We start from the raw sequence: 25034 nt of genomic DNA, 5'->3' as shown, positions 1-25034 counted from the left end.
AGTCTTGTAAGAAGTAGTAGGTATTAGTAGGTTATACCTTAGAGCGCATGGAAATTTCACTCTTGCGGGCTTGGTGCCGATGTCTGGGGTGGCCCTACTGGCGGGTAGCTGGCTGGTTGAGAGGTGGTCTGATTTCCGCTGCACGAACGAAAGGATGGGCTTACATGAGCAAAAAGACGAGCGCATGGATATGAGGCAGCCGGGGGTTCACTTTTGTTCACTCGATGCCGTTGTCAGGAGCGGCCCAGCTAGGTTGTAGATGGCTATTCAAAAGGTAACATATTTTCCATTCAATCAAGGTAAGTATAGGCACACGGATATACCACTATTGGGACTGCCCTTTTGCTCGCGCGACACCACTGCTAGAGGTGGCCCCGCTAGCAGGTAGCTGACCAGTCACACGGTAACCTAATCTCACATTCATAAATAGAAGCATAGGCACACGGATATCCCACCGCTCAAGCTCTACGCTTGCCCCCTCGATACCGCTGCCAGGAGTGCCCCTGCTAGCAAGTAGCTGGCCAGTTAAGAGGTAACGCGATTCCCACTACATCGCTTGTTATATCCTAGTTAGAATCCTAAAAGCCTATAAGGGTACTCCAAACGGCGGTATTATCAACCTTGTTCTCCGTTTTTTTTGGTGCTGATACCAGTCTGGTTGTAATCTCCTCTTTTTAGAGCACTCGAGAATCTCACCGCTGCAGCTTCACTTTTGCTCGTTCGACACCGCTGTGAGGAGAGGCCTAGCTGGGGTGCAGCGGGTTGGTGAAGAGGTAGTTTCATTGCAACGGCATTGATTTTTACATCTTGGTCGGAAATCTAAAAGCACGTGAGGGGACTCTAAGCGGTGGTATGTTGTTCTTCTTTTCTGTATTCTTAGATGCTGATATCCGTCTTTGTTGCCCGCAATCCTAAGCTGTAAGTTTGGCCACTCGGAAATCTCCATACTGGGCGTTTGATTTTGCTCGCGCGATGCCACTGTTAGGGGTAGCTCAGCTAGTAGACAGCCGGTCAGTCAAAGGGCAGCCCAATCTCTACTCTTTAATTATTTACATTCAACTTGAGGTCTAGGAATCTTATTGGGATACTCCAAGCAATGGCATTGTCGGTCACTATTCTATTTGCTTCACCGCTGGTTCCCCTTCTGCTTCCATGCACCATAATTTTAGAGCCCTACAATCCTAAACCGTAAGTTTAGGCACTCGGATATAACACTGTCGGGGCTTCAATCTTGCTCGCACGATGCCACCGTGAGGAGGAACTCAGCTAGTAGGCAGTCGGGGAGTCAAGAGGAAGCCTTTCCACTCATTCATCATTTACGTCGTGTTGGGAGTCGTAAACACCGGAGGGTGAGACGAGGTGGTTGAGGCAATGGGGGAGCCTGTCCGCTATCACATTCACTCCAAAGCGCGCCAGCGACCTTCAAAACCAGATCTGCGGCCATGAAGCCAACTCTACGCCCAACACCACACCGCAGACTCCCGCCCCAATCACCACTACACCACCCGCGCAACTGACCGACATCATCAAGAGGAGCTCCATCAACGCAACCAAACAAAACCCACATTCCCTCACCCCACCGCCCACCATGCCCGCAGCTCTCACCCCTGACCTTCAAGTCAAACCCACCACTCTCCCTCCCTGCCGCGCCGACGCGTCCGAGGTCACTCTCCCAATCCGCGCGAACCCCGCCCCGACTCGCGCAACCGTAGTCGTTCTCCCGTCTCGTGGGAACCCTAACTTCACCAACGCGCCCCTGGTCGCCGCGCCTCCGAAACCGAAGAGGTTCCCGCCGAAAGAAAGGAAAGTCCCGAGCCAGCTTCACCTTCAGCTCCAGCAGCAGCCGCGTCCGGTCCTCGTGATGGAGGATCCGAATTATACGAAGATGGTACACCCTCCATATCTTTCTTACCGGCCCCTTTGCCTCGTCGCATCTTGCTATTTGCTGAAAGATTTGCGTTGACTTGCTTTGCTCACGTTTTGCTTGTTTGCTCGCGTACTTGATGTCGGGTCGACATAGCTTAGGGCCGCCTTCCACTCCCTCATCGATACGCCCGCCTACCCTTTCTGGAACTTGCTTACGCTTCGGCTGTGGTCAGAAGAGGTGGCGATTGCGACGAATCTAAAGGAGAGGCTGGGGGAGAAGGAGGCCATGAGGGGGGGAGTGTGGCCGTGGGGGAAGAAGTTTTGATGAGAGCATGACGATGGACGGGGGCAGGGAGAAGAGATGTGGAAAAGGGAAAGAAAGTTGGGGTGAGAGGATGGGGTAGGGATACTTCTGGCGGATTCTTTTGAGCGGCCGAGAACGAAGCTATATTCTGCGGAGAACGGAAGAAACGAGATCCTTTCGGCATAGGTCAAGCAGCTCTATAAGGAGATAGGAAAGGCACGACAGCATGACAGTACTAGGCCGTTTCCAGTTCCACGATTGAAGGTCTTGATGTGGTGAGGATATATTGGGGCATTCACCGTGCCCACTAGACTCTGTTCGAACCGTAATTACCGCGCCGACACGACCCCACCAGAAACCACGAGCATCGACATCAACACGAAGAGCCCCCGAATCTCTACCAGAGTTAATACGGCCCAGAATCTTACCAAAAAACACACACCCACGCCGCCTAGACACACAGCCAGCCCGCACCCCCTCCGCGCCCCCCTCCAGCCAGCTCAACTCCACCCCTGAAACCCTTCTGCGACATAACCATCGCGCAGAAATACATAGGCTCTGCTCTCTCCGTGTCATACTCTCCTCCACCTTCGTCGTACCCACGTACAAACATGGGAGCGTAGCCAACTGTCAGCTCATCCCCTCGAACAGTGGTTCTCTATCCTCGCCGCGACTCCTTACCACCGCTACTGGACCAATCGTGTTATCTCTCGATGGGCGGATCGTGTCCTCTATTAGCTTAAGAGAGGGGGTATGAGGTATACTGGTTGGATGGGAGCTGATTGGGGTGTAGAAGTGGATTGAGAGGATTGTGGTGGAAATGGAGGAGAAGTGGCGGAAGGGGAGGGGTGGGGAGAAGTAGATGTATAGAGGAGGGGGCATAGGGAGTGGTTTTCAAGTTGTGGCTTGCGTGACGCCGGTGTGGAGAGAGGGCGATGGATAGAGCGGTGGCAGAGTGGAAACCTGCCACTGTCTGGAGTGTTTCAACCTATTAATAGAAACCGGGGCCAGCGAATACGCTCCCAATCTGCGTACGCGGAAGAGTGTACGGATTTCTATGACGAGGCATTGTAGTTTTACTAGTTTGCTAAGGCTACCGGAGCTTCTTTGTAGTCTAGCGAAGGGTTTATAGGCATGTAGCCCGTCTTGATGCTAGGATTAGTATATATTGGAGGAGAATCCATTGATGAAGTTGAGAGGCGGGACTGGTGCTAGATTTTGGCCCTTGTTTCTAAAAAAAAATTTCTACGAGGCCCCTCCTTCCATCACACACGTTCAGACATGCTCATGAATGATGCTCCAAGACTGGAGTACACTAGGTAGGTAGATGTGAAGTAGACGGAGATGGCGTTAACGTGGCGGTGCAATTTTGTCGAGACGCTGACTCTCATGCGCCACAGCTCCAGGCAACCTCGCGTCAGCAGCTTTCCTCCCAACTCATCGTCAACAGTCTCCGCGGGACACCTAGCTCATTTATCACTCATCATTTATGTTTTTCTCGCGTCTTTCACGATCTTATGTCTTACCTGAGCCATCAATCGCCCGGTCATTCGGTATAGCTTGTAGAGACAGACATCCGGCAACGCGTCAAACCTTGAAAAGACAGCACCGAGAGCTTTTCATTGCGGAGCAAGACGTAGGTTATATAGGAATCGACCATGAGTATGGAAGAACCCTCGTTTCAGAGTTTCAGCACCTCAGAGTCCGCGACGCTGAGTCCGGAGTCGACTACACTGAGTCCAGCATCTGCCAGGTCACCCTCACCGCCTCCACAGGCACTCAATGCTACGAAGAATCGAGCACGTGATATAACAGAGCCTTTTGAGGAGAGTGAAGAAGACTTTCCCAGCCCCAAACGCTTCCACTCACCGGAAGGTTTTCCCTCGTGGATTATGAAAGATGTTTCCAACGACAGAGTAGATCATGCCAATTGCGAGGTGACGGCAGTTGAGTACGAGACGGCTCCAATCGAAGGGCGGGTGACTGTGATGGATGGCGGGATGCCGTATTTCCCTGTCCAGGACGAGGGACAAGCATCGGGGGAATTCGAGGCAACCGACATTGGGAGGTGGCTGCATCGAGATGAAGACGCGAAAGGGGCTTGGGGAAACGAAGACACGAAGGAACTTTTGACTCCTGAGAATCTTGAAAGCGAACCACCCGAGGCAATTCCTTGCTGGGATCCCTTCGAGCGTGAAATCAGGGAGTTCAGGGAGGTATGCGAACTGTCTACTTGGGAGCAAGATGGGGTTCCAAGCGAAGAAGAATTGAGAGATTTGATGAGTATGGATCCCATCGTTCTAAATTATCCCGATGCAGACCAAGAGGAAGCATGGAATATTCACCTGTTACCAACTGTTGAGGAAATTTGGGAGGCCGAGGACTTAGCAAATGAGGAGATCAGGGAAGAAGGCGAAAGATTAGTCCGCGAGCAAGACACCGTTCCGAGCGAAGAGGAGAGAAGGGCATTGATGGATGAAATGGTTCCAGAATATCCTGATATGGACCAGGAGGAAGCTTTCTATGAATACCACACCGATCCGGGGGACAAATCGTGGATCGAGTATAGATACACGAGAGGGGCGATGAGGAAATACGGGCATGCCGCACGCAGGGCGCTTGTCGAGTTGGATCAAGCTGAGAACGAGGTACTTGAAGAGGAATGGACGGTTGCCTGACTGGTGGACATCTTAAGGCCGTGGTCTTTCGCATACCCAAATATCACTGCTTCGGTATCACTTTTGGTTGCGATCCGGAGTTCCAGCATCACAGCCATTCCATCGAGAGACTTCGAGTTCTTGGCCCATATTCAGGTACATCAAGTTTGAACGCCTTATTCGATTGTACCTTGTGAAGCCCTACGGTAAAAATTCGGGCTATAGCGGACAGATTTCTGGCAAGTTACTGTACGGCTTGCCCTATATTTTCCTCAGGCATGAATACAAGGCTCCGGACCTGCCTTACTCGATTCCACTGCGAAACCCTTGCATCTGACGTCCAATTAGAGAGTATTGTGGCGTTTCGGGACGGGGCGCAGCCGCGGCGCTAAAGTCGGCCCCCATGTGGGATCTTCGAGTCAACCTCAGCCTGCCTTCCGTCCCAACTCACCTGCATCACCAACCAGCTTGTACCACTCACTACCGCAACTCCGTTTACCAGATGTCGCCTCCAACACCTGGATACTGTTTGCTGGAACCTGCCCGCGTCGAGGGCACGATTGCGCATCTTCGTATGTTCTGGAAGAGAAGGCAAAGCGGAGTGGCTGAAGGCTGAAAATGATGTTGGAAGGACGCTTTTTGCACCAGCCGGAAGAGTACCGCAAGCAGGCTATTATTCTGGAGCATGTGAACAAGGAGAACTCACTCATTGAACCCGGAGCAGATGCCGTGGAGAAAGAATTTGTCGATGAGCGCGTCCAGGATCCAGTCATGGCCAACGAGGCGCGCTCTGTCCCTTCGTCTTCAATGATGAGCTCTCCAAAGTCGCCGGCATTCACAGCAGGTCTTTGTAACCAACAATCGCCCATTGAAGCCAATGCTCTGATCCCTCGCATCGGCACGACCGGCAAGCATGCTTCAACTCCTTCAATTCCTGCCAACTCCACCAAGAAACGAGTCCGTGACACCAGCATAATTGGCGAAGGGGAGAAGGAAACGCTGCCGGAACCTAAGCGCATTCGCAAGCCAAGACGATTCCCCAAGGTTGCTCGACCCAAGAAAGAAATAGTTCCCCTCGAGGAGTACGTGCCTCGTAATCAAGAGAGAAAGGAAATAGAGACCCCCGTCGCGAAAGATGAGAAGACATTTTCTCTAAAATTATGTGCTGAATGCGCTGTGCTAGACCTGGAAAGCGGGTTCACGCCTAGGCCTACCGGCAGATATGAGCCGAAGCTTTTGCGATCTTGGACCAGAAAGAGATTGACAGAGAACAAAAACCCTTGCGGGCTTTGCGACCTTTTTCAAGCGTTCGTTTCAGACCCAGAATATGACAAGTTCGACACTTTTTGGATATGCTATGATTCGGCCAGCTCAAGACTACGGCTAGCACCGCCAGGGGAGTCCCGGAATAATTCCGATGCTGTCGTTCTTGGGGTTTATTTACCATATGATGTCGACGAGCCCTCGGAGAACTCTCTATCTAAACTCGGCATCATCGCACCAGTGTACAGCAATTTATCCGAGCCCACAAATTTCGACTTCCGCCCGATAAACCCTACTAGCATCGATTTCGACGTCCCATTGAGTTGGCTTCATGAGTGTCGGCAATACCACAACTGCGGCTCCGACCCCCCAGAACAGACTTTTCCGATCAAACTCATTGATTGTAGTAAAAATCTGATTATCTCTGCTGACACGAGCTACAAATATGCAGCATTGAGCTATGTTTGGGGCGCACAAGACGAAACTATCCCACAAACCGTTGACCAGGATGACACTAGTAACGCTCGGCAGGGCCCTGATGAACTGTTGAACGCACCTCGAACGATTGAGGATGCCATTACAGCGACGCAAAACCTTAATCTACGTTACCTTTGGGTTGATCGCCATTGTATCGACCAGAATAATGCATCGGAAAAGCATACACAGATTGCGGCGATGCATTTGATCTATCGGAGTGCTGAAGTTACGCTAGTTGCCGCGTGCGGGGACGACGACTCATTTGGTCTTCCTGGCGTTGGCCTAACCCCGCGAATATCCCTTCCTGAAGTAACATTTGGAAGTCTACGCCTAGGCTTAGCTCTCCCCAATCCAGCCCAACTTCTCAGCAAGAGTCGATGGTCCAGCCGGGCTTGGACCTACCAAGAAGGTCTCCTCTCTCGTCGGAGACTGATTTTCACCACGCGGGAGGTATATCTTGAATGCCAATGCGCGCGTTATTGCGAGTCTCTAGACTCGAATTTGAGAGGCGTAGACGACAGATTACCGCCAACGGATCTAATGCGAATTCCCACTACGGCCGACCAATGGGATATTTACCAGAGCATTAGCGACTACTCGAAGCGCGAGCTGAGCTATGACTCTGATGCTTTGTACGGAGTATTCGGTGTGCTTGAGATATACCAGTTGTTATCGCAGGGTACGCTGCATCAAATCTGCGGTATACCCGTCATCCCTCTCTCAGCCGAAGACCACTGGGCTCGTCTCGAACCGACCTCGCCTACGATGGGAAGTTTGAAAAGATCATATAGTGAATTCTCGCGAGAAGAGGCCGAAGGCTCTCTGCTGGCCGAACGATTCATTGAAGGTTTACTCTGGGACCTTGAAACCTCAGGCCGGCGGCGAAGTCAGTTCCCGAGCTGGTGCTGGACGGGTTGGGCTGGCGAGGTGGCTTTTCACCAGATCCCTACCGATAGACCTATCGCGATTAATGGCGAGATCTCCGTGGAGCTCCGAAATAACAAACGCAGGCGGTTGAACGATCCCCAGTGGACGCGATCCTTGGACAGAAGCGGAGATCCCGACGAGACACCACGGTATCTTCGATTTACTACGTATTGCCAGCCGATTCGCATACAGAGCCGACCGGGCTGCATTCCAGACGAAGGCGATAGCCCATACTATGCACGGCTGAGAATAAAGTCTCCGACCCGCAATCTGTATTCGTATTTCAAAGTTAGTCTCTTCCAAAACCACCACGTATCCACGCCACCCGAAAACGCTGTCGCTATTCTGTGGCCGCCAGGTAGCGTTATCGTAGATGCTGAAAGGAGTGTCTGGGACGTGTCGCGTCATCTTCCACTTGTACAGCTGGAAAACGGCTTTGCGGAACGAATTGGCAGTCTTCATTTACACAATATGTACTTGTGCGGCGAGGAGGTGCACGGCGAGTCGCCGAGGTATCTGTCCGCTGATGCTGAGCCGCACTCTGCTGTGAGGCAGCGCCTACTAGGGAGAGAGGGGTTTGAGCAGTTTGGTTTCTGGGACTGGGAGGAGACCATAGAGTGGGAGAGCAAGCCTACTCTTGAGAAACTTCAATTTGGGTAAATCAGCTGTTTCTAAGAACTCGTGGTCCTGTAGAATATGCGGGAAAAAACAGTCATGTGCTTCCAAGGTTGTAGACACTTGACTATCTAAAGGGTCTTTAAAGGACTACTCCGTTTCAAGTCTGCTCGCACAATCTCACTAGCAGTCACAAAATTGTGTGAGGCGGCAGGTTCTTTAATCAAAAAGTGGCAGTGTACGAATGTGTGATCGTAGTACACTTCTAGTATATTAGCTACAACTACTCTAAGGCTGCGTACATGTACACTTGCCCAGCACTACTTGAGGTTTCCCGGCACATTATCAAAAGTTGCCAGACGGCAATTGTGACCAGTCCGATAAATCACTAGGTGATCTTGGACGGCGTTGGACGGCGTCGGACGGTTTTGGGCTTCCCCTTTTTGTTCAACGGATCCCGCCACGTGACCAAGATGGTTTGCTAAGGCACTAAGCCGGCTGCGATGCCTGTGCTTCTCACTTGCAGTGAACCTCAGCCTGACTCCTCATCCGGCCCAGCTTCTCTACCGTCGCATCTTATTTGCATTCAAAGCTTTCTACTCTTGACGTCAACTGTGTTTTAGGTCAACTGCTAGACCTTCAAGCCCTAGTACTAGTCTTTTCAGCTTGTCAGAACATCTTCATCACCATCGATCGCCTCAAGGAGCGATCAGGTTTCCGTTTCGTCTCTCTGAACGGAGTCTGGGGGAAGCGTCGACGTCGAGCTTAGAGAAACAACAGCTGGAAATGTCTTCAACTCAGACTGTGAAACAACTGCTACAGTCTCAACAACAACTATGTCGGCGATGCTCCATACTCGATCTAGAGTCTCTTCAACCCACCTCGTCCGGAAAGACCACCTTTGACACGCAGCAGTGTCTGTCTTTTCAACATAAGAAGGAGAGACGTCGATTCATTACCTTGCGCACTTTGCGATCTCCTACGAGCTCTCATACCACCAGGTCTCTCGGGAAACAATGTCGAAGTCAGATGTTTTCACTTATCTGAGTTCATGTCAGAAGGAAATTGGATCTTCCCGACTCACACCAAGCATTACGACTACAGATTTCTCGGTGCCACCCCTCTATTTAGTATAAAAACTATTGGGCCGCTCGACCATTTTCGAAAGGTCTCTCCCACCAAATTTGGAATTGTAGCGCCGTCCAATCCTGGTTTTGGAGTTTTGTCAAGTTTTCCCATACGCGCCATAGACCCAATCATACGTGACTGGACTCTTCAGACGAATTGGTTTCAACGCTGTGGAGCTGATTATTTCGAATGCCGCGCAGTTCCGCGGGCGGCTCATTCCCAGATCAAACTTATTGACTGCGCGAATAGAAGTATCGTGGTTGCCGATACTAGCTTCAGATATCTAGCTTCGAGTTATGTTTGGGACCATAGCCAGGATACTGGTCACGTCAAATGCAAGTAGCCACATTGCCCAGTCAGATGAAGATGGGGCTTTACCCAAACAGGTGCCTCGAACCATATCGGACGCAATTAAGGATACTGTATGCCTCGGCTATCACTACTTATGGTGCGATCGATTTCGCATTGACCAGCGCCACAGCACGGAAAAACACCAGCAAATCGGCTCTATGGATATCATCAACAGGAACGCACAAGTTACCATCATCGCTGCGAGTGGTGAAGATGATACCTTCGGCATACCTGGCGTAGAGCACACCTCCGGCCTACCATACCCCGGCATCATCACTACTAATGTAAAACTATCGCACGCATTTCCTGATCCTACCTTTCTACTCTCAAAGTCGGTGTTTATTTTAAGTGTCAAACAACAAGGTATTGTGATACGATAGATTGGAAAGCGCCAGCTTTCTCAACTCTAAGCAAGAGGCGTGGGACCCTCGAACCGGGAGATTTGATGCGGGTACCAGATTTGATGCGGGTACCAGATTTGATGCGGATCCCTACGCGCATATTGGACGACCTGAGTGTTTATGGTCGCATCACGGAATACTCAAGGAGGGAGATGACCTATGACTCCGACGTGTTGAACGGACTTTTAGGTGTTCTGAAGGTGTATCGGCCTTTGTCGCCCCCACTGCATCACATTTGGGGAGTTCCACTTCTTTATGAGGTTGATGATGAGTCCGAGCCCGAGTCGATGGTGCGTGGGCTGACATGGAGCCTCAAAGTCCCCGGTCGAAGGCGCCCGAACTTTCCGAGCTGGTCCTAGACCGGGTGGAAAGGCGAAGTCTTTCACGATCATCAGCTCACAGCCCCTTTTGACAAGTTGGAAATCCGGGCCGAGACTCAGCGCGGTCTAATATCAGTGCACGATAAAGAATGGCTTCAATCGGTCGGACTAAGCAAAAATCCAGAGGACACGCCACGCTATCTGCATATCTCATCTTGGTGCCTTCATATTATCATCGTTAATCGCCCCGCTTTCATCCTCCCGCACATTCATGTTAGCAACACCCTCTACGCCGAATTCGAGCTCGAGTCTACTGGCTCCGACATTTGGGCATATTTCGAGGTTTAATTCTTCCAGCACAACTTCGACCATGTTAAAAACATGCAAGAAAATATCTGCATCATATTTAACTCCCCAAATTCTCAACTCGATTACGAATACGTTCACGGCTTTTCGCCTGGTCAGTTCCCCTTAAGTAACTTGAATCGATTTCGTCCAGCAACGCTCCCTATCGTCAAACTAAATGGCGAAACAGCTGAGAGGGTTGGGGCTAGTCACCTTGACACTACATTTGTACGATCATAAGATGTCACCTTCTGTCGTCGGGGGCGAAGCCACCACTCAGAAAATATTCACATGAGACGATGTCCCTTCGCCAGACCCTTCTACCCAGCCCTTGGAAATGGCCTTGATTAAGCTTCCGAATCTCAACAGAGCTTATCTATGAGGAAGCTGCACCAGTACGTCAAAGGAGGCATTTCATTGGGACTGAGATTGCAGTCCGAGTACAGAACCATACGCTGTGGATGATGCAGCGACGTCCACCATGCGCTAAATGCAGCTACAAGACCTCTTCATAGGAATCTGTGCACTCGTTTACCGCTGCGTGGGGAGCTTCATAGTATTTTCAGCATCTGGAATGAAGGAGAAGCTCGCCATTTAGGAAACTCGCGAAGCTACCCCACGCAACGTCAACAGGGCGTATACAGATTGAAAGTACATCCCTGCTCCTAGTTTCTATCAGTACGTTCGAATTCCACTGACAGTGGCAGGAAAGTGTACGGATATCTATGGCAAGGCACTGTAGTCTCAGATTCTAGTGACAAAGCACAAGGAGCTGATTGTATATTCAACCGCAACACCAAGAATGAAGTGAAGACACTAGCAATTATTTCATTCAAGTCGCCCTCGGCTTAATCTCCAACAATACTTCATGTATTCGTTCCAAAGCACTGTGCGGGACTTCGGGGATCCGCCGCGGGGTGGAATATCTTGGCATGAACTCCACTTCCACCCCACGGCCAAAGTTGCCCCGCAAAACTCTACTCAACAGCTTCCTCACGAGTCCCTCCATTCCCCAAATCAACCAACATTGCGACTATGAACATCTGCGAAGCATGCAAAGAACCTCTCGTTGTCGAGGTTGATCTCTCCGATGACGATGACGATATTGAGATGGGCGGGTCGAGTTCTGCTGCCGCCGCAGCTGGGAATGGAGGCGTGAAGACGGTGCCGGATGATATTCATCTCAATTGCGGATGCCATTTCCATTGGTGGGTACATCTTTACCACAAGAAATCTCTCTTCTATCTTGATGTACTGGTAGAGGTTCTCAATTTCTTTTCACTTGGCTCCATCTATCCATCTCAAGTTCTTCGTGCAGCATTAGAACTTACTACGACCATTAGACTGACCCTAATCAACAACAGGACATGCCTTCTCGACTCTTACACTCACACCTCCTGTCCATCCTGCAACCGCGACATAACATCCATAACCTCCGCGAGCCCGCCCCAAATACAAGTCGTCTGCACCCTCACCAACGAAGGCGGCGTACAGCCGAACCTCGATATACTTCCCCTCCTCACGGAAGAGAGCTACCTGAAAGCATACCCGGAAGATCGGAAAGCGCGCGCGTTCCTCGAGTTCTGCCGTGAGGGCGACGTCGCAGCTGTCGTGGAACTGCTACAAGCCGGCGACGACGACGATGACGAGGACTCGGACGAAGATGACGATGCGATGGACGAAACCACAGCGCCTGGCGAGAAGAAGGAAAGACGGCAGATTGATCTGCTGAGATACCAAGATCCCATTGAAGATATGCAGTCGGCACTGCACGCTGCGGTGGCTGGAGGGAGTAGGGAGGTCGCGTGGGTGTTGCTGTTGCTTGCGTCGCAGCTGCCGTTATCGGAGTTCCCGGCATTGGTGTTTCAGGAGGCGTCGAAGTTGGGTGTTATGCGGAATGATGAGGAGGTGGCAGGGAAGACGGATATTCGCACACTGAGGGATTGTGATGGGAGGAGTGCGGAGGATTTGGCGAGGGAGATGGTGATTTGGAATGGATGGGTTGGGAATGGGAGGTTGGTTATATGAAGATGGAGTATGGGGATTAGCTAAAGTTTCCAGACCGTTCCAAGTTGCGGTTGCAGTTGCGGCAAAGAACGGCCACGAGGGTTACTTGAACTTCAAGACTATGAATAGTTCAACAGAGCAGCTTGTAAGATTAACTGTAATTTATAATATTACAGGGCAACCCGCCTATATGTTACATGAAAGGTTGGTCAATGTGGTTTGAGACGGCACAGGTTTTCAAGTGTGAGCTTCTTTTATGACTGTCTCCTTAAACCTCTTAATCTCACTCCTTTTCTCTCTGATCTCTTTCAAAAATGGGGCCCTCCTGTGGTGCATCGTTCACCGACTGCAACTTGCCAGCGACAGGTCAAAAGTCTGTGTACACTCTCTTACCACTGCCTGAGGTGGCCCGATCAGCTTCCAAAACTCCGACGCGATGAAAAGCCTGACACGATAACTATTATGCTTCCTGCCGTGCCATTTCTGGTAGCAGGACTGCTCCTGACAATGGAATCTGTCACTTCACAGCTTAGGGATGTAAAAAGTAGGATGCACGTGAATTATTCACTAATCAAAATGTCCTATCTCTGTTCGTCGCACACTGCGAACATCAGGAGACTGATAGAGTAGCAGTAAACCTACCACACAAACTCCTGCTCAAGCCGCCGAAGTGATCCCAAATCTCGCAGGAAAGTCGTGCACGAGCTCGATTCTAGGAGATCCGCGGCCAGCCCATCTACCCAGCCCTCCACCGCTAACTTCGGCGCATAAGAATGAGTTCCAGAGCAGCTATACAGCCCACTCGCATACCTCCCCAGATGATCGCCGGCATCCGTTGTGCGCTTTACACTCCAATAGTGCCCATCCGCAACCTTCCCCGGGCCTAGATTCGTTGCAGTAAAGTACCTAGGGCGCCTTTCATAGTTTGCTCGATACGGTACGCAGGCGCTCATAGATATCCCCGCGATCTCTAACTCTTGCATAACCTGTCGTAGTCGCGACGCCGGCACGTGGATCTGCTCTAGCGTCTACGTCACAACTAATACGTTTTTCAGCATCGGGTAGGTCTTGAGAACTTGGACGAGAGAGGCTTGGATCGGGCAGTAGCGGCAGCCGGAAGCGTCGAGAACAATTGCCGTTTTCAGGGATGCGGAAAACCCCTCTGCCCGGAGAAGAGACTCGCTGAGAGGGTTGAACGCATCGAGGTGGAGATCTCGGTTTGTGCCGAAGCCTTCGAGTACTTTAGGGGCGAGGCAATAATTTCCAGTAGCTGTTTCTCTGATATTTTACGCCAATTGATTCCATTCTTTAGCACTGCGACCCGGAGATCCTCAGCAGTACAGGGAGCTGCAGCATTCCGCAACGCCGAGAAGAGCGCCATACACCAATTACCCTTCGAAATCATCTGCATGATAGCCCAAAATCTGTCGCCAGTCTCTATCTTTATAGTACGACAAACATGTAAACGGCTGCGGTATACTATTCCTCTACCTATGGGCATCTTTCCATTGAATGAATTCAACTCAGAGTCATCGCTATTGAAGAGAAAGTACGTCCTGCCATCAGTAGGCCCAGCACCTCCCAGCCCATCAAAGCCAGCAAAGTCGAAACCGATAAGCATTAAAAGTCCAGAGTACCATTTTCGCATCTGGTGCAGCGCTTGCAGCGCTCGTTAGTTCGCCTACGTGTTCTCCGCCTGTGAAAGAGGAGCTCCCTCGCTTAATCGATTCTGTCTCGGAAAAGAAAATAAACTTCAACTTTATGAGCACTACAGTTTCACAAATGCTGAGCTTCACTCAATGCTTACCTATTGTGGCGAGCAATTCGAGTGCAAACACGAGAGTCATCGGATTGAGCACTGGGGGAGGCAGGCCTACCCACATATCCTCAGGGGCCACCTCGTAGTGAAAAACAGACCCGTAGACCTTTGGTCGCATCGCTGGTAGCTACTGATCATACAAATACCCATCGGCACCACAGTCGAAGCATCTGTGTTGAGTCTCAAGAGAGCGCTAATGGCTTTGAATAAGCCGCTATGTGCGCAGCTGCACACCGGCGACAAAGTAGTCGTGCGAGCCGCGAGGATGATGTTTGAGGATGACAGAAATCGCATGCATTGGATAGAACCGGGGAGCGATAAGGTGCCTCGCAATGTACCCAAAGATCAGTCGAGTTGGGCGCCAGAACATGGAGTTCTCTGCTGTCCAGCCGTGGGTTGCGAGTGTTGCGTCTTGATTCAGAGAGTTTGGTTGACGGCGAATGCTTACGAGGAAATAATCTTCAACGTGGGCTTTGTCTTGGAGACTCCATCCGTGACGGACAAGCAATGGCTGGGGTCGGTGTGCTCTGCATCAGATTGGCCTGGCATGAAGTAGGATGGACACGAGTAATCCAAGGTAACAGGACCAGTTTGCTTGCCACTGGCGTGCAAAGACCGCAAGCGGGTTTCAATTCACTCCGTTGTGCTGCTGTTTCCTCAGCGGTTGGCACCGCTGACTCTCGGCATGCACTTTTCGGCGTACACTTTTTCGGCTCTGTCTGCGTAGAAGTCAGACTTTAGGTGTAGATCTCTATACATACATACATGAATGCCAAGCGCGAAATCCAAACTTATAGAAAGTCAGGCTTCGTCGAACGTAAAGTGGCAGTCTATTATGACTCCGTTAGAAGTGTCTCGAAGAGCTGTTAGGATTACTAGAGCTGTCGTTTTGCAATCAACATGACCGTAACGGGAGGCCTCAAGCGCCGTTAAGCTAGTGTACATACCTTTGTAGATCCCGAGTAGGTGTGTGCAAGGAAGTGCAGATATCCTTCCCTGGTGCCTTTCTTGGCTATTCTACATCTGAGAACATTTTCCAACCAACAAGATACAGCTGTCCCACTCGGTTGCTTTGCATGATCGTATGTAAAGTGCAATGGCGACGGTGATGGATGAAGGACGGGAGAGACGTGTTGGAGGTTGGAGTGGGTGCCAAAAGTCACGTGATTACGTCCGGGCGCGATTTCTCCAAACGCTTGCAACGCGTCACCTTGACTCCATCACGATTCATTCCAACTCACTCACATCAACAAATCTCCTCAACCGAAATCTGCAAACATGACCGGCACGAAGAAAGGCATGGCCGGTGCCAAGAAACGCGTCGCGGAGAACGACTCGGACAGCGAGATCATCACCAAGAAGGCCAAAGCTACAGCCTCAGGCCCGCCAAAGCAGAAGAAAGACTCTGATGGAAAGGCATGCTGGGAAGTATGTATATGGTATAGCCTGAACTCAAATAGGAGCACTAATCGTTCTGCGTAGTTGAGTCAAAAGAACCGCATCTCGATCGCCGAGTTCAAAGGAAAGACATTTGTCAACATCCGGGAGTATTACGAGAAGGATGGCAAAACGCTGCCTGGGAAGAAGGTAATTGGAAGACGATAATATTTGTGAAGGCACGGAATGGCTGATTCAAACTTTGCAGGGTATTATGCTTCCACCGGAACAGTTCGCGACCCTCCTCGCGGCCCTCCCCCAGATCGAGAACGTCCTCAGCGAAAGCGGGATAGATATTCCAAGACCTCAGTACGACGGCGCGCCCGCGGAGATTGCTGCAGAAAACGATAGCGCGGATGAAGATGAGGATGAAGAGGAAGTTCCGAAGCCTAAGAGGAACAAACGCAAAAGCCCAAGCGTTGATGAGGATGAGGATGAAGATTGAGAATTCAGGCGTGGGACTATGCCATTGTTTCTGCGGGGAATTTGAGTACACAAAGAGCTTATGCTGAGACGACCGTCCTGTCGTGTTGATGAAAAGCGTCACTGTTAGAGGAAATATCGTGCGGGAGGCAAGGCGTTAGTTAGGATGGACCCAGTATACCCTTTCGATTGGATGGTTTTCTTTCAAACCGGGCTTGTCTTGATTTATTCATCTACATGGATGCGCTGGCCTACTTGCGGAACTTATAGGACGAAAGTAGTACCTTGGACTTACGGTCAATACTCAGGCAAAGCCGACTTGTAAGTTTCTTTCCTACCCATTGAGAGACTCCCTGCTTTAATTTCGTCTCATCTTTAAGTTAACGCAGCGAGATTCTTGTCGCTCTTCCTTCCAGCCTCCTAAGCACTACCAAGCAACCGCCTCAAATGTTCCTCCAGCACCTCCCTCCCCTGATCCCACCCCTTCTCCGCCTTCTCTCCAAAATCAGCCCCATACCTATTCCCCTCATCAAAAGTCGACGCCGTCCCCAGCATAACATACGCCCGCGATTTCAGCCGATTCTGAACCCCGTTTCTACTATCAGCCTCCCAAAGCTTCTTTCCCTCCTCCACGAACCCCTCCACGGGTACATCTACCACCTCCCACGGCGTACCCGGCGCCACCCTTTTCACAATCTCAATCAACTCATTAGTTGAAATAGTACTACTCGCGAAATACGCCGGCCGATTCATATAGAATGCGGGATCCCGCAGCACCGCCACCGCGGCTCTGCCACATAGCTCCACTGCACTCATGCTGTACCGCTGGTCCCCAGACCCAAATCGAGTGATGGTTCTCTCCACCGGATCTATCCAGAATAGCCCCTTGGAGATGCCCCAGTCATACCACGGGCCCACGATCACAGCCGTCCACGTCAGTGTCGCTTTCCCGGTCTCAGCCTCCGCCAGCTTCAGCTCGTCTTCCAGCGCACGCTGCGCATTGATCTTCGGCTCGAAGATATTCAGCTCGCTCGCATGGACGTTGAATGTGTCGGTGCTGAAGTCGGGCGTTAGGATGTGTGAGACCCCGGCTGCGAGTGCGGCACGCACGATGGTGCGCTGGTGGGTGGCCGCAGCAGGGTTGAAGGCTTCAATAATGGCGTGTTGGTTGATGAGGGCGGTGGTGAGGGCAGGGAGGTCGTCGTAGGCGGCGATCTCTGTCTTTGCGGCTGGGGTGGCGGTTCTGGGGTTGGGCCCCGGCCGGGCGATTATGGTGACGTTGAAGCCGGCTGCAAGGATAGCGGGGATGATGGCTTGGCCAACGTTGCCGGAGGCCTGTGGAGGAGGTTAGGGGATTTAATTGGATTCGTGGAGAGGCATCGGGATGCTTACGCCCAATATTGCGACATTTGTGATGGGAGCCATGGTCGAAACTTGTGAAGAGACGAGGGAAGATTGTACTCGTGAGTCTACAAGTATTCGATCTAGCGCAGAATATTCATTCCTTAAATACGTCTGATGGTTGCTGGGAAGGGTAACAAAGGACAAGTAACTCCGTTTCTCGGCCGATTTGAGAAAGTCAATCGATCCTAATCCGTCTCGAAGGGGGTTGGCTTTGCTGCAACGGCCGATGCATCGACGGCGATATCCAAATACGGTCTTACGTGGGTCCCTAGGCTTCATGCATCGGCCGCTCCCTCGCTCCTCGAAATGATGCTATTGGCCAGCGGGAACGTCAGCACTCGAGTCTTGCGATGACAAATCCCGACCAACGCCTCTTATACCCTACCTCAAGCTGCACCATTGGAACACCCCCTCTTGCACCTGCATCGGCCGCTGCAGCACATGATATCTCCTTTTTTTTTCTGATCCTCGATGTCGACTCAGATTCCGGTAATCCTCAAATCTCAGCACGTCTGCGCTTATTGCCACGCCCGAAAACAACGATGCGACAAGGCTCTCCCTAGCTGCTCGCGATGTGCGAGCAAGATGCTGAGCTGCCACTATGGCTCCGTAGCTGGAAAATCTCTAGCTAAGGAGCCGGGGACAGCTAGCGTCTCCCGGCTGATCGAGCGCCGTGGCGACTGTTGCTCGCCGGATCTCTCCCAGATAGGAACCAAGGAGCTGCTACTCGCAGCTTGCGGCATCGATGATGACGGCGTTCCATCAATGACGGGGCTGATCTACGATTTCCTTGACGCCAGTAGAATATCGCTCTTGGATCTTGCGGACGAGTACTTCGCTACCGTGCATCGATGGCTTCCTATCATCAACGGCTCGAGTTTCTACCGTCGAATTCATTCCTCGCGATGGCCTAACGATGACCAGTTCGCCCTTTTAGTCTATTCCATCTTTCTAGTTACACGATTGCCTTGCGCCTCCGGTCGTCATTCGATGCGGACTCAGCTATATCGAATTTTGAGCCGCGTATTTGTAATGCAAGCTTCTGAAAACGCGACGCTGGAGTTATTGCAAACTGGACTCCTCATTGCGGTGTATTCTTGCGGTCATGGCATGGCGCGGGAAGCGTTCATGATACTCTCTACTTGTGCAGCCGTTGTGAGATTGCTGGAAGCGGAGAAGAGCCTGGACAACTGTGGAAACTATCAAGATGCTGAGCTCGAGGCCTGCTGGGGAGCTCTAGCCTTACTGGACAGCATTAACGCAGTCTGCTGCATCCAAAGCATCACGCCTTTAGCACTACCGCCTGAACAGCCTTCCACTTCAGTCCCTCCAAACTGCGACGTCGATGGCCCTTTCGAAAGCTTCCGCGCAATCTCAAGCATTGCGCAACGTATTAGACCCGCTCTATACTACCTTCATGACGCGAAGAATGCCAAGGAAGCGCACGATACATACAATACTGTCTGCGTAGACCTTCAATTTCTCGTCTGCGATCTGCTTAATGCCTCTAATTCGAAAGCCAGGATTTACTGCGAGAGTAATGCGTTCGCGGTTAGTACGCGGTTTGTCGTGCAAAGCTCTCATGCTTCTGTTCGCGCTCTAGATTTCATCTCTCATGACTTGCCAGTTATAAAATCGGCATTGGAATTACGTTCGACGCTACGCATGGTTATTGACATGGCGCGCGCAGCGACTGCTACATTGCGGGAGCAAGATGGACAGCCGGCTCGGGTTTCGTTCGTGGGGCTTTGCGCTGTATTTCGGGCTGCGGTACTTGCAGTGCGACTAGACGGTGGTGCGATGGGCGAAGAAGACCTGGACGCATTGAAAGAGGGGTTAAGGATGTTTGGGATAAGGTGGGGTATTGCTGGTAGGTCACTCGTGCGGATAAATGTCTTCCAGGTGGGCATCGAAGCGACTAACGTGCGATAGGTGTCTACGAGCGGCATTTAGACGAGTAGCACGTACCTTTAACCGCTGTAACTAAGCAAGATTTCCAGATCTATATAGTATATTAAGGGTTTTTACTTAGGGGAGGGATATTGGCACACCCCCTAATCACTCCGCGCACACCCCCTTTTTCACTCCACGCACACCCCCCCTCTCGTTTGATCTTCTGATTGGCTGGAGCGGCTCGGAGCTTCGTCCGGAGCTCTATTCTCACGTGCATTTGCACGTGTAGCCTTTCCTATTCACTTAGCCGTACGTGAGCTTATACGTGAGGCTATACAAATCGGCATAGCTATACAGCCTCTCTATTTTACAGTGCATTCTTTCCGATTCGTGTGGCCTTACATATGAGCTCACGTACGGCTCTATATACGGCTGCACGAATTGGAAAGAATGCACCGTAGAACGGAGAGGCTGTATAGCTATGCCGATTCGTATAGCCTTATGTATAGCCTTACGTACGAGCTCACGTACGGCCTCGCGTATAGCATCACGTGCAGAGAAACGTAAAGGTGAATGCCCAGAGGAAGCTCCGCATTGCTCCGAGCCAATTAGAAGGTGGTGAAGCGCCAAGGGGGGGGGGGGGGTGCGTGGAGTGAAAAAGGGGGTGTGCGCGGAGTGATTAGGGGGTGTGCCAATATCCCTCCCCTAAGTAAATTATATAGCTTTTTATAGCTTTATATTAACTTTTATTAGATAGTTATTACTAAAATCGCGATATTTCCCTAGATAAGACCTGTGCGCAGTTACGTGTCGGCCGGCAACTACTAATCTACAGCACAGGACATAATATAATTTCGAATAATGACTGCTTAGGATTAAAGGGCATTATCAATGTAATCCAAGATTATAAAGTCCAGATACTATATCGTTTCCTACTAACGGAGTACGCGGTACGGTAGGTATTCAGCTTGACCCTCTAAGCATCTTGAGTTAAAGCTCCCTACACTATACAGACCTTGTGAGCACATATGCACCGGACCAGAAGGAGCAATTCAATTTTAATGTGTTGCATCTATTTGGATCACGTGAGCCTGCCACTTTGAAGTCTCGTGGTCTGAATAGATAGGGATTTAAAAGTCATCATGATAGGGTTTGAAATACGATATTTTCAAAGGAGAAGTGCGACAACGGGATCGAGAGATTTACTTTCCATTCTTTTGTTTCATATAGCCAATTGTTATAGCCTTTTGCGTATCTACATTGATCCCGGCATGTATGAATAAGTCTCTCGGTTGTGCCATCAGAGCTTGGCCTCTAGCCTCGTTTGATACGCTCCCAACGCCGTCCGAACAACCGCTTGCTTTTCAGTGCTATAATCGTGGACAAGTTCCTCCATTGCCTTCTTGATTTTGACAAGATCCCCATCCGAGTATCCTGCGGCCCCGTGGGGAAGATTTGGATCTTGGTTGACGGAGTGGACTTTTTTCGTCCACTCGCCGTCCAAGGCTGGATTGATCCTGTCTTCCTGCACATCTGTATCTTCGAGAGTCTTGATAAAGTCAACGATCTTGGCGAACCTCAGGTTGTTCGCCACCTTGACCTGATTAAGCCTCCATGCGTCCTTTTTGTCTGGCTTCACACTGGGCGGTGGGTTTTCTGGCGAAGGCTCTAGGACGAAGTCGTCCCTGCCCATCTCCTTCGGAAATGCAAAGAACATAGCAGCAAGGCGCGCTTTGGCTCGCTGCAATTGCTCTGTGCTAGTCTTCCATCCGTTGTACAAGGGCTGTGTGTCTGGAATAAATGCTTTTTGCGCTCGAACCACCGCGGGCGCCGGCTGCTCCGTGATGACGTTTCGGTAGAAAGGCAATTGGCCGTTGGTCCATTTCGCCATCCGTTTAATGGCCGCACTGCCATTGTGCTCAAGATAGATGGTCGGGATGCCGAGCAAAGCAGCGCCGTCCATGCCTCCAGTCTTTTGTCCAATTTGATACACCCGGCCCGGATACTTCTCCATCAATGCAAGGAAGAAAGATTGCTGCGTCGCCCTGTCACTTTTGATCGGAGTATCTGCTTCCTTGTAGAATTCTCCCACGTCAAAATGACCTTTGAACGGCTGGCTGCCTCTTGGGCCATGGCCGATCGTGACAACGTTCAAGCCAAGTGAAATTAGAACGTCGTTGATTTGTCGCTGACCTTGAACGCAGCTATCACCTTCCGGGTTGTGAGCAATTGCGGTGTTAGTACCTGTGTAGCGAGCCCATAGAAGGACGACGGGCGTGAACGGTTGCTTGTTGGGGTCTGCATCCGGAAGGAATTGTTGGCCAAACTTTGGTTCTTGTAAGGTGCCCTTAATGATATCTGCCGAGGCCAAGTCTCTAGCAGTAAGCTTCTTGGCAAGTAGGGTATACAAAGCTTTTTGGTTCTCTGAAGTTTGAGGATTCTTGAACTTCTCCGCGATGGCCGAGGTTGCCTGGCCGAGATTGCCCATGTATTGATATACACCACCAATCTTGTTCTTCAGGTAGTTTGCCTATTGCACGTCAGCATGTTGTCTCAGAAGAAGGAAAAGACGACCACAGACTTTGAATTCGTCAAAGGGTTTGATCTGCTTAAGTACAGCCGGTGTTGTTCCAACCTTTGAAGTCTCGGACGACAGGTCACCGGCAGCCAGGATTTTGGGGAAATAATCTTGAACTGTCGTGTCCGATGCTTTGATCCATGACAAGGTCGTATAGAGGGCTTCAGCCGCTGCTTCGTTTGAGGCGTACACGACCTTCACGCGTTTGTTGGTGGCGGGACTGTTAGGACTGATAGCTGCACCTGGATATGTTGGGTCTGTAGCTTGGCGATAAAAGTTCAAGAGCCCCTCGGTGGTTCCTATAGCGCCAACATGGACGACTATCACGTCGACAAAGTCATATAACGCCAAAGCAGCAGCTATATGAAGAGTATCACCTGTTTGCGATGACCTGTGTGCAATCAGATGCGGGAGAGGGGGTGCTGGGGGTCCTTTGAAAGGAGGAACTGATGAAGAATCTGCTGGCTCGCCGCTCATCTTGTCGATATTCGTGAAGAAGAAACTCTGTTGGCGGAGAAGAAAAGATGGCAGGAGAGAGCGGCTCTTTATGCAACCTACAGTCTCCGCTGCCTACCTTCAGCTTGCTCGTTGCTGTATTGAGCACACACTGCAGGACGCTCTCAGCTGAGAATAACAGGCTCTCATTGCGAGAGTCGGATGATATGCCCCGACTTGAGATGGCGTTTCAGCCGCGGCTGAGCTTGCCTATCCTTCGGACGGGGAGTCTGGAATCATCTTCAAAGCCTGGCTGCGATTGCCCGAAGAATGCGAATGATCGCGGCTAAGGTCTGCATTCGCAGTCAAAGGGTGATTTATCCGTCTGCTTTCTTGTAGAGGCTTTCCGAGATTCGAGAGCGTCAAAATATAACCCGTTCTTCATCCTCCAAGCATACATACCTTTGCCTGGGTAAAAGCTCGATTAGTTTTATGCATTGAGTCGGTAGGATGACTCATTATTCAGCTAGCCACCGACACTTATTAAGGTTTTACCAGGGTAGACATTAGCTCGATTGACAATGACAATGCTGCAGCTCCTTATTAGTCGATGCGGCTGGCGGGTCAGATCGGTCCAAACTACGGTGGTCTATTAGCATAAAGAGTGCAACAATTCGAAAAACGAAAATTGAAAATCGAAACCTTAAAATCGTGCCGAGAACCCTGCACCACCACCCTATATAATGGGCGCTGCTAAATGTACACCCTATATTTACTCGGTGTACACCCCTTTTCTACTCCGTATACACCCTTCTTACGTCTGATCTTCTGATTGGTCCGGAGGGCTCGGAGGAAGCTCCGGCGCTTAATTCTCACGCGCATCTATATGAAATGGGAAGGCTGTACAGCCTTACTATTTTATTGTGCATTCTTACCGTTTCCGTGAGGCTATATATATAGGCCAGCTACACGTAAGGCCTCACGTGAGGCCGTACGTGAGGCCGTACGTGAGGCTACTTATGGCAAGGCTGTGCAGCATACCCGTTTTACTATGCATACTTCCCGTTTCCTACAGTGTATATAGGCCGTTGTATTGCTACCTACGTGCCTACGTGCCTATGAGCATGCCAAAACAGTCAAATCCTCACCTTATTACGGCCTCTCTGCATCAAACCTGGCCCCCCTATATCGCCGCCGCGCCTTCCTGGCTATCCTAATCCATCAACCCCTCCATATACTGCTCGTACAATGCCATCTAACATTGGAGCTCCTTATAAGGAAGCAGCGCTGGCGCTGCCTGAGGCTGAGGAGCTAGCTAAGGCTGAGGAGCTGGCTGAGGCTCAGGATGAGCGCTATTATGACGCTGCGCAGCCCCTTTCCGTGGTGCTGCCTTCTTCCTAGGTGCCTTATCCTTTGCACCAGGCGGCCGGCCACGCTTTTTAGGTGCAGCAGTAGATGCAGTAGTAGGTGCGGGCGTAGGTGCGGCAGTAGGGGGGGGCCTAGGTATTACTACATGCTTAAACTCGGGCGGATTAGTAAGCAAATCGTTGAATTCCGTAATAGCTGGTGTAGCGGCCGACTAAGGAGCACTCTAAGCGACAGGAGCTGGACGGGGGGCTACGAAAATAGGCGGTCCTGGCGGTGGAACTGTCGGCGTGCGTCCTGTAGGTATACCTGTAGGTCTAGCTGCCGCACCTGTGCCTGTAGCAATCTTAAATTTTAATAGCTCTCGCTGCGTATTATTATATGTATAATGGCCTCTCCTCGCAATAGTAGGCCGGCCGCGCCGGCGCTTAACAACAGCAGGATCCTCTACATCCTTAAAAGGCCTAAAAGGAATAGCTAGCTAATATCCTCCTGGCCAAATAAACCACTAATAGTAATCTATTTCTTCCGGTTATATATAGAGCACCGGATCTAGCCGATTTATAAGCGCTCGGTGTAAAGGATTATGCAGTTTGTGCGCACACGGAATACTATAGATAGACTTAAACGTTTAAGTATAATTAAGTGGGTTATATTTATTCGATTTGGCCTTTTAGAGCTGCTTCTTAAGGAGAATAAGCGCCTGCAGCGTTACCTTTTAATATAGGTTACGGAATTCGGGTTCTTTAATATTATGCGGAGTATAGGCGTAATATCTAGCTATTTTATCTTTAAACTTAGACCTAGAGTTAAGGATAAGGTTCTGTATATTAAGGAGAACATTAAATAGATGGCTAGTTAACACCTAAAGGAAGCCCTTAAGTAGGCCGTGCAAGCCCTTGTTTTGCGATATAACTCTGTAAGAAATCGAATTAGCATTATACATCTCTGCCACTTCCTTATTTCTTAGTTATTCTTTAAGCTATGCTCTTGTCCTCTTTAGCGCTGCCTATTTAGCA

The 25034-nt window shown here is 50.6% G+C and overlaps 8 protein-coding genes across 8 annotated transcripts in view; 6 read left to right on the top strand and 2 right to left on the bottom strand.

The window, feature by feature from the left end:
• The window catches only part of BDZ99DRAFT_492261 (DDHD-domain-containing protein), a gene marked incomplete at both ends in the record, with an annotated part of 3325 nt that extends 3217 nt beyond the window's left edge, over positions 1-108 (top strand). The window contains one exon of the mRNA XM_033723152.1: positions 43-108. Within this exon, the coding sequence (XP_033569019.1) occupies positions 43-108 (66 nt within the window). The remainder of the gene's footprint in view (positions 1-42) is intronic.
• A 3503-nt stretch (positions 109-3611) lies between these two features.
• Positions 3612-5023, top strand: BDZ99DRAFT_469099 (uncharacterized protein). Its single transcript, XM_033721422.1, has one exon. It carries the CDS (start codon positions 3829-3831, stop codon positions 4846-4848), a length of 1020 nt encoding a protein of 339 aa, XP_033569018.1. The 5' UTR covers positions 3612-3828; the 3' UTR covers positions 4849-5023.
• A 1385-nt stretch (positions 5024-6408) lies between these two features.
• On the top strand, positions 6409-7032 carry BDZ99DRAFT_355167 (HET-domain-containing protein; the record flags this gene model as incomplete). The annotated part of the gene is made up of 1 exon (XM_033714599.1): positions 6409-7032. A coding segment is annotated over one exon (624 nt), but the record flags the coding sequence as incomplete, so codon positions are not given.
• Positions 7033-11450: 4418 nt separating this feature from the next.
• Positions 11451-12860, top strand: BDZ99DRAFT_455170 (uncharacterized protein). Its single transcript, XM_033718431.1, has 2 exons — positions 11451-11862; positions 12019-12860. Exons 1-2 carry the CDS (start codon positions 11690-11692, stop codon positions 12680-12682), a joined length of 837 nt encoding a protein of 278 aa, XP_033569016.1. The 5' UTR covers positions 11451-11689; the 3' UTR covers positions 12683-12860.
• A 2919-nt stretch (positions 12861-15779) lies between these two features.
• Positions 15780-16362, top strand: BDZ99DRAFT_402022 (PC4-domain-containing protein; the record flags this gene model as incomplete). Its single annotated transcript, XM_033716267.1, has 3 exons — positions 15780-15908; positions 15963-16067; positions 16126-16362. The coding sequence occupies 3 exons, from the start codon at positions 15780-15782 to the stop codon at positions 16360-16362; spliced, it is 471 nt and encodes a 156-aa protein (XP_033569015.1).
• A 398-nt stretch (positions 16363-16760) lies between these two features.
• Positions 16761-17795, bottom strand: BDZ99DRAFT_577033 (NAD(P)-binding protein; the record flags this gene model as incomplete). Its single annotated transcript, XM_033728643.1, has 2 exons — positions 17733-17795; positions 16761-17675 (listed from the first exon to the last, which is right to left on the bottom strand). Exons 1-2 carry the CDS (start codon positions 17763-17765, stop codon positions 16761-16763), a joined length of 948 nt encoding a protein of 315 aa, XP_033569014.1. The 5' UTR covers positions 17766-17795.
• Positions 17796-18215: 420 nt separating this feature from the next.
• On the top strand, positions 18216-19812 carry BDZ99DRAFT_577032 (uncharacterized protein; the record flags this gene model as incomplete). The annotated part of the gene is made up of 2 exons (XM_033728642.1): positions 18216-19614; positions 19677-19812. The coding sequence occupies 2 exons, from the start codon at positions 18216-18218 to the stop codon at positions 19703-19705; spliced, it is 1428 nt and encodes a 475-aa protein (XP_033569013.1). The 3' UTR covers positions 19706-19812.
• Positions 19813-20766: 954 nt separating this feature from the next.
• Positions 20767-22706, bottom strand: BDZ99DRAFT_469094 (uncharacterized protein; the record flags this gene model as incomplete). Its single annotated transcript, XM_033721421.1, has 2 exons — positions 22219-22706; positions 20767-22167 (listed from the first exon to the last, which is right to left on the bottom strand). Coding segments are annotated over exons 1-2 (1634 nt in total), but the record flags the coding sequence as incomplete, so codon positions are not given.
• Between the last annotated feature and the right edge of the window lie 2328 nt (positions 22707-25034).

The sequence above is a fragment of the Mytilinidion resinicola genome (assembly GCF_010093595.1).
Source record: "Mytilinidion resinicola strain CBS 304.34 unplaced genomic scaffold BDZ99scaffold_34, whole genome shotgun sequence".
NCBI lineage: Eukaryota > Fungi > Ascomycota > Dothideomycetes > Mytilinidiales > Mytilinidiaceae > Mytilinidion > Mytilinidion resinicola.
This window is presented reverse-complemented; position numbering and strand designations above follow the sequence as displayed.